General features: G+C 39.0%; 1 protein-coding gene across 1 annotated transcript in view; it reads left to right on the forward strand.

The window, feature by feature from the left end:
* The window catches only part of Dok6 (docking protein 6), a 424,913-nt gene continuing 411,874 nt past the window's right edge, over window positions 1-13,039 (forward strand). Inside the window, exon 1 of the mRNA XM_005373053.2 lies at window positions 1-175. Within this exon, the coding sequence (XP_005373110.1) occupies window positions 110-175 (66 nt within the window). The 5' untranslated portion in view covers window positions 1-109. The remainder of the gene's footprint in view (window positions 176-13,039) is intronic.

The raw sequence follows: 13,039 nt of genomic DNA on the forward strand, positions 1-13,039 counted from the left end.
GCTGGACTTGGCGGCGGCGCGGCTGCTGAGGTGCCTGGCTGGATGCGAGACCTGCGCGGCCCCGGCGGCAGACGGAGGCTTCCGACTCCGGGAGCGGACCGCGCCGGCCATGGCCTCCAACTTTAACGACATCGTCAAGCAGGGCTACGTGAAGATCCGCAGCAGAAAGCTGGGGGTGAGTTCCGCGCGGTCTTCCTTCCCTTGCGCTCCTGGGGCCCGGGTGGCAGCTGAGGGTGGGGGCGGGGAGAGGTGACCCGTGCGGGGACAGAAGCGGAGAGACGCCGGCCCTTCGCGGACGGTCCGCTTGTTGCTTAGCCGGGCGAGGGGCCCACACCTGCCTGGGCGATGTGGGAACGGAGCCCGGGGCTACGGGAGCGCCCTGGTGCCGGTCAGGTGCGCGGGGCTGGTCTGGACCGCACCGAGAAGTCCGGGAGGCAAGGGCTTGTCAGTTCCAAAGAGAATCGTGTCTGGGAGGAGAATCCTACACCGCGACTCCAGGAAGGTCTGCCCGCTCTCCAAAGTGTGCGCCTCTGGGTAGAACTGCTCGCTCTGGTGCAGACTCCGAGGCATGCGTGTGTTTAGGAATCACCATTTTCTGGTCCCAGCTGCCCAAGCCCATTTTGAAATTCTTATTTTGATCCCCCATCAGCACCACGCGTCCCTGCGGGTTATGGCGAGTGGGTGTAATGCGCCCTTACTGTTGCCCAGTGGCAGGCTGTGTGCGCCCCGCCTGGGGCTGGTGTACCTGTGCCTCTGTGCAAGCAGGTGTGTGCTCACGCACTCGCCCACTGACACGAGAGAGTCCGTGGCTCCAAAGTTTATGGAGATCTTTGCCTACTTTTTGAGAGATGCTTTGCCTGACTTGGGAGGGAATCATTTAGTTCCCGGGGGTGCAAAACTTCTCTGGTGACCAGATCAGGCGGTAAGAGGGAAGCCTGACTATTCTAGAGGTCTTGGGGTGTAGTAGACAGGAGGGGGCGGCAGAGGAGGGCGGGCACCCAGGCTGAGAGCTGCTCAGAGTGGGTAGACTGGAAGGGGTGAAGGAGCGATGGGCAGGAGGTGCCCACAGGGGCGCGGCTACCCTGGCAGCAGACGCCCACCAGAGCAAGCTGGTTTAGACTAGGGAAGGAAACGGCCGGAGGAGGAGGAAGTGTCGGGCTTTCCGATGTCCCTGGACTCTCTGCTTCTCTGGCTTCAAAGTTCCAGTTCCGAGAAGCTGTGGAATCCTGGGGCAGTGATCTGGAGCTTAAATGTTCCCTGTGGTTTCTGCTGAATGGATACACACTCCAACCTGGGAGGAGTAACGAGGAGGAAAGACCTTTGTTAATTTTCCCACAAGAAAAAATAAATACACCCCTCGATGATAGTTGAACAAAGGTACAGAGGAGTGTTGGGAATAAGGAAGATCATCGCGTAACCAGCAGTCCTTAGGGGGAGTCTGCAGAGGCAGGTGCTCCGGTCACAGGAAGGAAGGGAAGTCGCCTCTCTTCTGCCTGTGCTGGGTTTGCATTGAAGGCTCATAATTGTACCCCGAGGACACAAGGGACCCTTACTTGAACTTCCTGTAATCAGTAAGAAGCTGAAGATAAGGGTTGGAAGGGTAAGGAATACAAAACTGAGTGACAGGGAAACCCCCTGCTCCAGCCTAGCACCCTAGGGCTGCTGAGCGGTCCCTCTGGCAAGAGAGAGAAGGCGCTGGGGTCACACCTGCAATTTGCTCTCAAGGGCTTTTCTTGGTTACCAGACTATACTTCATTCCTTCCCGGAGAGATAAGGGCGAATCCGTGGTGGAAACTTGCCGTTGTCTAGGAAGGAGGCTGATTGCTGATCACGGCTACAATGCAGTGCTCCGATCTGTCACCAGCACAGCTGTCAGCCAAGATCAGAAGGAGGCGTGGAGCTGAGCTGCAGCTGGGGCTGGCCTGAGAGGTCTTCTTAAACTGACCTATGACGCCCTTCGCAGTCTGACAGCGTCCGTGCTCATCATTCGTGCCTTTCCCTCTTCTTCAAACCCCAGCTTTCTGACAGTTGGAACTGTACAAACTCATATCACCCAGGAACTGTTTCTGCTTTCACAGAGTCACTGTGCAGGAAAATGCAACTGACGAGGCCAGAGAACCCTCTTCCTGGAATGGGATCCTTCTCCCATCCAAGTTTTCCAGGGTTCCATACAATAAAAACTGAACTGTATCCTAATTATGAGACTGATCAAGGAAATAGCACTGAATGCTTCTTGGGTAACGATGGCCTTAGGAGCTTTTGAAGCGTCATTCCAGAGCATCACTGCACTTAACAAAGCACACGTGTACATTTACAACATAGTATCTTTTCCTAGACTCGCTGTTTAGGGTTTTTGCCTTTGTAAAAAGCAGCCTGCATAGAAAACAACACGAAAAAAAAAAAAAAAAAAAGAAAAGAAAAGAAAACAACACGAGCAAGTTTATATACAAATTAATGCTGCCTTCCATGTGTACTTGAGAAATGTAAATTTCAAAGTTTAATGCTAAAAAAGTTTATTTTTATAAACTAAATACGAGGGAACATCATTTAAAAACGTTAAAGGCATTTTTATTTAGAATAGTCTAATATTCAGAAGAGCAAACTCAAATAGGAAACCTTCACACTAGTGGTTCTGTGAATGTTAATGAAGGGGTTCCATAAGATCGTAAAACTCTAAGCAAATATTGTGTGCCTTCATAAACTAAAGATATACCCAAATCACAGAGATGGGAGCTACATAAATGTTAATATTTGTTTTCATAATTAACCATACATATTCTTAATTTCATAGACTGAAAGCACAAATTTCCAAATAAAACACTTTTTAACTCTGGGGATACATGATGATTTTCGTAAGGTTTATGACCAATGGTGAATTTCAAAACAAAATAGTTCTAATTCCATATGCATAGTTACTTTGATTTATTATGATATGAACATATGCTTTCAAAAATCAAATTTTATAATATTCCAATACAAACACAAAGGCCTGGATAGGAGGCAAATTACATCAGAGTGTGACTTGAAAATATATTGTATGATAAAATGTTCTAATGTATCCTTTATTCTCACAAACTAGTGTTTAGTATAATGCTAAAGGAGGAGGGAAAGCATTTTTGCCGTGTAGGCAAGGGATCAACATTACAAAGCTACTTCTGGTTGAAATTGTTCAATCACCACTTCTATGTGTGTTTTTGGGGAATCTGCTATGACTTGTTGAATGTAGCTCCTTAACCAACCATTTGGACAAGGAAATTGAACTCTCATTTTTGAAATTTGTCTTGACTCATTAATCAGCTTTTCTATGTAGGAAAATAATTTGAAGAAACAAATAGAGTAATTTCCCTGAATTTTACTAGAGCTCTTTAAAAATGTTTATTAAGTCATTAAAATTTTATAGGTAAATTTTATAGGTATTGTTTTCACGTATAGTGATATGACTCTTATAGTTATTCATTTAGCTTCTGTGCTAAAGTTTCAGTCGTTTCCATGAATGTGTACTTTTGCAGAATTTAAAATGCCCTTAGATTGTCTAGTTCTTCTAGCCATCTATCTTTTACCTGACTGGTATTATAATTCATGAGGTGCTATGACAGCCAGTTTTAGTAGTCTTTTATGAAAAGGGTAATTTTAAACACTCATTAAAGTACAACAAAAGCATGGTCAACATTCTTCATCTCTTAGCTTTGCTTAACTATTTTCTTCTGGCTGCTGATGGATTAAATGTAGTAAGCAAAACATGTTTTGCAGAATATCCAATCTGTGCTTGATTTGCAGCCAAACTAAGAAACTAATCACTGAAACCATTTATAACCTAATACCTTGCTTATTGAATCTATAAATTTATCAAAGATAAATGCAACATTATGGAGTACTATCAATCATCCTCACCAACTTCTTTCCAGACTGCTGTAATTTAACTAATTCCAGGCTCATATCTCATATCATTGTTTTTAAAAAGTTTATTGAAATAGATGCTGACCATCCCTAATCACAAAGTCCAAAATCAGAACTACTGCAACATCCAGAACATTTTGAGCAAACATGATGCCACAAGTGGAAAATTCTGGGCCTGACCGCCTGTAACCAGTGGCTGTCAAACTGCAGGCACTTTAAAGGGACTGTATAAAATTTCTTCATGCTATGGTACATACGAAAAATAAAGAAATTTCTAGTTTAAAGTTGAGTCCCGCCCTCCATTTATCTCATTTTATATATTCATATATGCCAAAATCTGGAAAACTATTAGTCCAAAACCTGCTGATCCCAAGCTTTTTTGATAAAAGATTCTCAACCTATGTGCATCAGTGTGAATGTTCACAGGTGTGTTGTACTTAGGCAAAGTAGAACTTTGTACAAACATTGTTTCTGTTCCTTACTCAAAATCACTTGACCTATTGGTATTGGTTTGTAGAGGTGCTGAAGGAGTTTGTCAGGATAATATGACTGACTGTGTGTGTGTGTTTGTATGTGTGTGTGTGTGTGTGTGTGTGTGTGTGTGTGTTACAGTCATGTTCTATTAAACCAGGGTCACTTACAATAAAAATGTCAGTACTCAGCACGTAGGGTTAGTTGTAGTCATTTTTTTTCCAAATTCATTTGTAAGAAGCAGGGAAATATGGAGGAATTCATTTGGAGATTTTAATGGCTACTGAACATGTGTTTGATTTTCTCTTTAGTGTATTCTCCATGTGTGTGTGTGTGTGTGTGTGTGTGTGTGTGTATTTTGCTAGAAACTGAACTCAGGGCCTTCATAAGGAGCTACTTGCCCAGCCGTTTTTCAATTTTAATTTTAATGTTTTAAATTTTGAGACAGGGTCTTGATCCTTCTGCTACAGCCTTCCACAGTGCTTGGATTATAGACATGCATCCTAATGCCTGGCTTCCACGTTCGTTTTAACAACAAATAGGTCCATCTACCTCTTGCCCTTTTTTTCCTTGATTAGAACCTCAAGACATCTCCATTGCTGACTTAATTACTATTGATCACCATCCTATAAATACTTTGAGGGTTTTCTCTTGTTAAAAAACAGCTCTCCTCTGATGATAATAGATGGAAGAAAGCAGTTAAAGAGAGACATTTATGGAAGTTTACTCTTTTATAGATGCTCACTCATTAAGTAGGAATGTATGTGCGCATTTCTGTTTTTGTCCATTAGAGCATTTAATAACTTTCTTATCCCTCAAATCTCTAAAAATTATTTCATCTTGTATGATATGCCTTACCAATTTGCCAAAACATAGTTAATGTATTTTTGGATAAAGTGTATACACAAGAATAATTTTCATCATTTAAGAGCTTAAAAGAACTTCAGAGTCGTTACCTTAGCTATAAATTCTCAGCCTGTGGATTTAAAGTGTACAGGTTGTATCAAACATGTTTAAATCTTTATTTATTCTATCCTGGGCATTTCTTTCAGAAGTGGATCCAAGATACCCATTTTTAATAATTTATTTTAATTAAAGATAGATTTAGAATGATAAAACATTTCCTATTATTTATTATATTTTGTTTTAAAATTTTATTCATGATAAATATTATATATATTCTTACACTATGTATTAGTATACCACTTTTTTATATCTGTGCATGTCTGCAAATACGATTGGCTCCTAAAGTTTAGAAAGGAAAATATTTTATTCATGTTCTACCGGTGTATCACATTATTTACAACTGTGTGTTACTGTGTATGACACGTCAAGTATACTTAGAAAGCCTGCTGTCTATATTGGTGAGATTTATTTTTAGTTTTAGTCTCTGAGTGTGCGTAAGGGTGTGCCTGATGGTCCTTGAATTTTAAAAACTTAAAGCCAAATAAAGCCTAATTGTAAAACCTAAACCTAGACATGCGTCTGGCTTTTTATATTAAATAATCATGCCTATGGAATGCCTGGGGAAGCTAAAAATTAATGGGGAGTTGCAAGGATTCACATCTCAGTTTTTATCTTGATAGATTTACAGATCATTGCTGTCAAGGTGAATGTTAAAGATGGTACTTCTTTCTCAGATGACAAATATCATACTCAATACTTAAAGAAATCTTTCAAATTACTGAAATTAATAAATATGCAGTCATATAATTGTCAAATATCTTTGTAAGATCTACACCTCCAGTTTCCTTAAATGTTTTTCAGAAATGCACAGTAATGATTGATGTACTAGATCAGTATATAAGAACATGAATGAATAAGTCTAATCTAATGCCTATGAATTTGACATAGATGTCACTTTCTAAAGTTATTTTTAGCATTTTTCTATTTTGATCACAATGACCCATGAGGATATTGTTATGTAGGACTATTCAGTATTTGTACCTTTGGACTTTTATTTACAGCAGTGCATTTTAAAAACCATAGAGGAGACCAGAAATACAAGGAAAATAAAAATTGCCCTCACTCTCCTCTCTTACACATAATCTGTAAAGTCTAGAGGTTTTGATGTGGTAGTTCAAGTGCTACTTTTAAGGGAAAGAGTAATTTCAGGCAAATGCAAGAAAAAAATTTAAAAGAAGTGTATTGGAATTTCTTTAAGTTCAGTTTCCTTATTTTTGTCTAACTTTATCTCCAGCTTTTTCCTTTTCTTTTAGCTCCCTTAAGGTTGTGCATAGAGTTCACAGACACTAGAAAGAGAATATTTTTATTTGCTTTCTGCAAAAGTCCCCATTAGTTTTATTTTAAGATACAGATCAGGATTATCCTTTGAGTAATTTCATTTTTGTATTGTAACACTGTTTTATCAATGATAATATTGCACCTGTCAGTCAAATTGGTATTTTGTTACATGCAAAGAATAGAAATTAATATAATAAAAAAATTATTGCTTTTCATGATGTTTGAAATTATTTGTTATAACTTCTGAGCATATGGAAAATATTTTGTCCCCTATTTTGTTATATTTTGGGGATTAACATTAAAATTACTGGTAACACTGGACACATTCAAGCTTTGCTTAATTTGAGACTTCATAATATAACCTGGGATCTGCATATTTTGTGTGTGTTATGCATCTTTCATTTTACAAAATAATTTTTACATGTAGAAATCTTCCAGTAGCTTTTGAAAACACATTTAGTTTTTATTTCTATTTTAGATGTAAGCTAACATCCAAAAGAAGCAGCCAGAGTTGTAGCACCAGAGTGGGTCTAACTGTTGGCTGCACTTTTAATGTCAGTGTATTTTCTATGATGTAACAACTGCCACTTTGCAGTACATGCAGACAAGTAGCAGCACAATTTTGTGGACTCTTCAGAGTTTCGTGTAAAGGTAATAAGATGCTTGACTTCACTCAGCTTTGGGTTATTTACGTTACGACTGCTACTGAGTGAAAAAACTCCTGTGACCCTGAAGGAATACTATGCAGATATTTGTTCAGGCCACCCAATGGGCATACGTGCATTTTCACTGACAGTCATCTAAGAATCAGCTGATTGTAGCTTTCAAAAAAGGAATGAAGCCTTCAGAATTCAGCTAACAGTGTCCAGGTAGATTGAAAACATTAATGTGCAAATCTGTTTTGCATTACATTTACTTGTGGAAAATGACCTTTCATTTAAATTGGTTATATAAAAGATTATACTTAAGTTAATGAAAATTGAATGGTTTTTAAGGAAAACACTTTAGAAGACTATTCAGAGGTCTTGGGATCTGAAAAATCAGAAAGAGGTGTGTGATGACATAGTCAGGCAGCACATAGTATGACAGAGTTTTCCAAATGCTTCAGCATTGAACCATACTGAACTATACCCTGATATCTACCTCAGAGGCTCATTTTTTATTGTTTTTCTTGCTTTTTGATTTTAGAGATAGGAATTAAAATTCTACATATATATATACTCTTTACAAATTCTTATTTTTCATATTGTCTAAATGTCATCTTACTTATGTGTAAATTCATATATAATATGTATTAAATGATAAACATTGAAGTAATTTTCTCATATTGCTGTAGATATGAAATTGCTTTTGTTTGACTACTCAGTATTATTCATATGTTCTCTATATATGACATGTGTACATACTGTCCACACACATACAAACATTTTAAACGGAAAATATAACACATCTATTTATGTATATTTCCAAATGGCATGTTAAATACTCAGACACACTAACTATATAACTCTCCACCCCTGCACCATAAGAATATGTTCATAAAGTATACTAATTAAATACAGGAGGAGGTTTTATTGTTTAAATTGTTACATATTTGCACCATGTTTACACTATTTTTTACTTGAACAAACAGATGTGATATTAGTCTGAAATTAAAACACTAGTGTATTTTTCCAAAAACTGTAATTTGTGATATTAGTCTGAAATTAAAACACTAGTGTATTTTTCCAAAAACTGTAATTATTAAATGAGCAACCAATAAAGGTATACTTATCTATCTATGTTTACATAACTGGTAAATTTTCCCATTGTACTACCCAAGAATAAAAATAAAGGCATACTTTTTACATATTGAACTTGCTTTGACAAATGCCCCTTTTAGGTTCACTTATTAGTAGACAGTGCCTTAAAAACTACATGCCAGGGGGAGGGGCGGGTAAAACATGTGCAAACAAGTGAGGAAACTGCCTGTGTCCTAGTACTGGTGCCTTTTTAGACTGCATCCCCTTGGAATATTAGGTATGTAAATCTTCTAAGCAAGTAATCTGGTTCCTCATCATGGTGTTCAGTGTAACAAAGCTGCCAGATATATGTATAATGCTAAACACACTATTCTGTATGTTTAAAATATGAAAATTGTTTAAAGTTACTCCAAATATTTCTAATACTGTGCCAGTGTTGGTAATCATTGTCATACAGTGAAGACTTCTCTTTTACAATAAAATGTGCAATGTTATTAAACTGCTGTAAACTACTAAATACAGTTGTTAGAGCTAAAATATCTGAATTGGCATTTTTGAAATACCCCGTAAATCAATCATAAAACACTAATTTGTTGACAGTCTATAATACTTTGTAAATTTCAACACTGAAAAAATATACACCAAAAATTTCTTTCTGGTACAGAAAACCACCCATTAAACAATGTAGTGAACATAATGTATATTTTCCTGAGGGTTCCAAATCCTGTTTTCTGTCAGCTCTCATGGTGCTTGGCAGAGAATTCTGCCAGCAACATGGCTGCTCCTGCTCCAGACAGACTTCTTTCTCCTGCGATGTGCATTCTGTCTCAGCTGGTTGAATTTTCTGTTGTCCTTGGGCAGAACTAGAGGCCACATGGTCCTTCAGAACTTCGTTGAGAGCCAAGCGAGATGGCGATAGCACAGCCCTTATGTGAAATTCTCTTCTTGTAATTCTCACTTAGAATATTTTCTTTTCTATTTCTCTTTTATCTTTCTTTGGTACTGGGGATTGAACCTACAGCCTTCAGACTGAGCTACATCTCCAAGTATTGGTTTTTTTTGTTTGTTTGTTTTGAGAGAAGGTCTCGCTAAATTGTTAAATTACCCAGGCTACACTTGAACTTCGCAGCCCCCTTGCCTCAGCCTGCCAGAGTGCTGGAATTACAGGCTTGAGCCACCATCCCTTGGGAAAAAATAAAGATAGCTGAAAGACAGAACTAATGTCAACTGTTGCAAATCATTTGTGCAAGGAAGGGTGGATAATATGCTTCTCACTATACATGGGGTAAGAAACGACACGAGAAGCAGCAATAAGCCCATGTTAGTATGGAACTTAGTAAGACCGATTGCTCTTCCCTTAAACCAGTGGTTCTTAATCCTAGGTGCACACTGTACTTACAGGTGAAGTTTTCTTGGTTGTTGTTTTTTTTAAATGCTTTTTAAAATTTGTTTTGTTGGCTTTTAATCCTCTGCCATATAATTTTAGAACAAACGAAGTACTTTTCACTAGACTATTTTTCAAAGCAAGCTATTTCTCACGCAGCGTTATTGTAGAACCTCAGCAAGTTTGGATAAAAGGATTATAATATACATTGAGGAGCAACTAAATAACAATGTGAATAGCTATATTGGCAGTTTTTCACCTTTTTGCTCACCTGGAAGTTTTTCCTTTCTTTGGTTGGAAAGTACTCTCACTTCATGGATGTTAAAGGTAGCAAATGATGCCATACTTACTGGAGCTGAAATGCCAAAAATATTATTTCCTCTTTTTCTTCGTAGCTAGTGCAGGAGAAAGAGAGCTGGATTTTACAGTTGCACAAATCTAGGCCAGCATTAGTGACAAAGGCAGCACTGAGGAGGGAGCCTCGCAGTGGAAGCAGTAATCATTTCTATGGGGTTGGGTTACTGATGGGGAAGTAGAAGCAATGCAAACTGTTGCTCCTACCATCACAGGGCAGTATCTTCATCAGCTACTTTGGTGATTTATTGGGGGATTATCGTATTTACTTAGTCTTAAACCTGGTTGTCCAGCTCTCTCTTCCTAATCTGAAGTAATGACATTTAATAAATCACTTTGTCTAAATCAACCATTTTCTTTGTTTCTCTCTCTCTCTCTTTTTGTTTTCTTTGTTTTTGGTTGGTATTATTTTTGTTTTTTGAGGCTAGATATCTGTATATAGTTCAGACTGACTTTGAACTCCCAAAGTAGCCTAGAGTGTCCCCGAACTCATAAGGATCCTCCTGTCTCAGCCTCCCAAGTGGTGGGATTACAAACATGTGCCACCACACCTGGTTGCAACTCAGTCATTTGCAGCTTTTGTTGCTGGCAGCCAACGCACACAACTGATACAACGGCATTAGCAAAAGTGACCAAGAGGTGGAAGGAAGGGAGAAGAAGGGGTGAAAAGAAATGGAGATGCGCTATGGGCGTATACTCACTCCCCATGGAGAATATAGTCACTATGTGCTACAGGCATGTACTAATATAAAATAAAAATTGAAAAAAATGATCCAATTTTAGAAGTAATATATTAAAGTAATTAATTTTTTGCTTACGGAGGACTAAACCCAGGGCCTTCATGCTAAGCCGTGTTCCCAAGTCTGTCTTTTGTTTTATTAATACATTTAAATTTTAAGACATGGTCTCGCTACATTGCTCATGTGAGGCTTGAACTTGTGATCTTCCCGCTCAACTTCCCAAAGTGTTGGGATTACAGACATGCACCATCATGCCCAGCTAAATGCTTACTGTTTTGAGGAGTAAATATTAAGTAGTTACCCTAGTAATGCATACCCACCAGCATTTATTTTTTATTGTAGTTTCTCCTTGTTTGGATATTAAAGCATAATTATTAAGTCTTCCGTTCACTAATGGAAATTTGGAACAGCTTTGACTATGTGTGCATCTATATCATACCCTCAAAAAAAGAAGTTTGTTTTAAAAGGGGACTCACAAAATACACAGAGCAGATTTTTGAGGAAGGTACAAAACCAATTCAATGAAGAAAGGATACTTTTTCACCAAATCTTGCTAGAACAGCTGAAAATGCATAAGCGAACTCAGTGAACCTCAACATAAAACTCACATCTTGCAACTCAGAATAGATCACAGACCTAAATATAAAACACAGAACTATGTAACTTGGAGGAAAAGAAAAATCTTTGGGGACTAAGACCAAGCAGAGAGATCTTACACTTAACAGCAAAAGCAAGATCTATCAAAGGAAAAATTGATAAATTGACTTCATCAAAACTAAAACTCTTGATCTGTAAAAGACTGTGTTAAGGGATTGAACAGACAAGCTATTGTTGGGGAGAAAATACAGACTGTGTATCTCTGACAGAGGACATGTGACTGTGAAGGTTAAACTGCGTTGTCAACTTGTGTTTAGAGACTCTTGGAGAGGCAGTTGAGTTGTGGGGGCATAGTGCTCCTTGGTGTTCATAGCTGAGTGTGCTGTTAGGAGGTAGAGACAGTTGGAGGCTGGGGTGACTTGGGGTGCAACTTCGGAGGGGATATCTCTGGATGGAGTCTTCCCATGGGTTTTGCTTAGGGTTAGTGTTAGTGTAAGGTTAGGACATGAAAGGAGTAAGTTCAGGCCACTGGGCCCTTGTGCCATGATGTTCCTGCCTTGAGAGCAGCTGGCCATGGACTAAAAGCTCAAAAACTGTGAGCCCACTTAAACCTCTTTTCCTTCATTTGTGCATGTTGGGTATTTTTCTCAGAGCTTGGAAAGCACACCAATATAGGACTAATATATAAAACTCTCAAAACTCTACAGAAAGATAAGGAAATACGAAATCAGGCAAAGGTAAGAAGAGATATTTAGCAAAGCTGATGCGCATGTGTCAAATAAGCACATAAACAGATATATTTGTTATCATTAGCCATTAGGGAAATGCACATTAAACCACCATGACATATCACTGCGAACCTATGGGAAAGATGGTAACAAAAAAATATAGTGCTATGGCTATAGTCCTGGTACTGTGGGAGGCTAAAGCGGGAGGGTCACAAGTTGGAGCTCAGCCTTAGCAAGACCCTGTCTCAAAGTAAGAAATCTAAAAGGGCTAAGGATGTGGCCCAATGCGAAGGCCGTGGGTTCAATCCTCAGTATCCCCGAAGTGGTGATGTTAAACACTGGCAGGAATGTAAGGAAGCTGGATCCCTTGTACGTGCTGGAAGGAACTTGAAATGGAACATATGGCATCCTTCTGGAAGGCAATCTGGAGGCCTTTCTCTCTCTCTCAGTCTCCATCTCTCTGTCTCTCTCTCTCTGTCTCCATCTCTCTGTCTCTCTCTCTCTGTCTCCATCTCTCTGTCTCTCTCTCTCTGTCTGTCTCTGCAGCCACATACTAAGGATTAAACTCAGATGATTCATACAGGTCTACATTGCTACCCCTTTCTTCACTTTTTAAAAGTGTGAGATAGTGTCTAAGTCACTGAGTTGGCCAGGCTGTGTTTGAATTTACAAACCCAGTCTTCCAGAATGCTAGGGTTAGAACTATGAGCCACTAGGATGTTTCTTAAAAACTTCTTTTTTTTTTTTTTTTTTTTCTGAACTGAAAGTGGTAATGCACTGCTGTGATTCCAGTACTGTGGCAGGCTGAGGCAGGAGGATTACAAGTTTGAGACTTACCTGCATAATTTAGCAACTTAGCAGGACCCAGCCTCAAACATAAAA

Source organism: Chinchilla lanigera, unplaced genomic scaffold (genome assembly GCF_000276665.1).
Source record: "Chinchilla lanigera isolate Chin_1 unplaced genomic scaffold, ChiLan1.0 scaffold00001, whole genome shotgun sequence".
Lineage (NCBI taxonomy): Eukaryota > Metazoa > Chordata > Mammalia > Rodentia > Chinchillidae > Chinchilla > Chinchilla lanigera.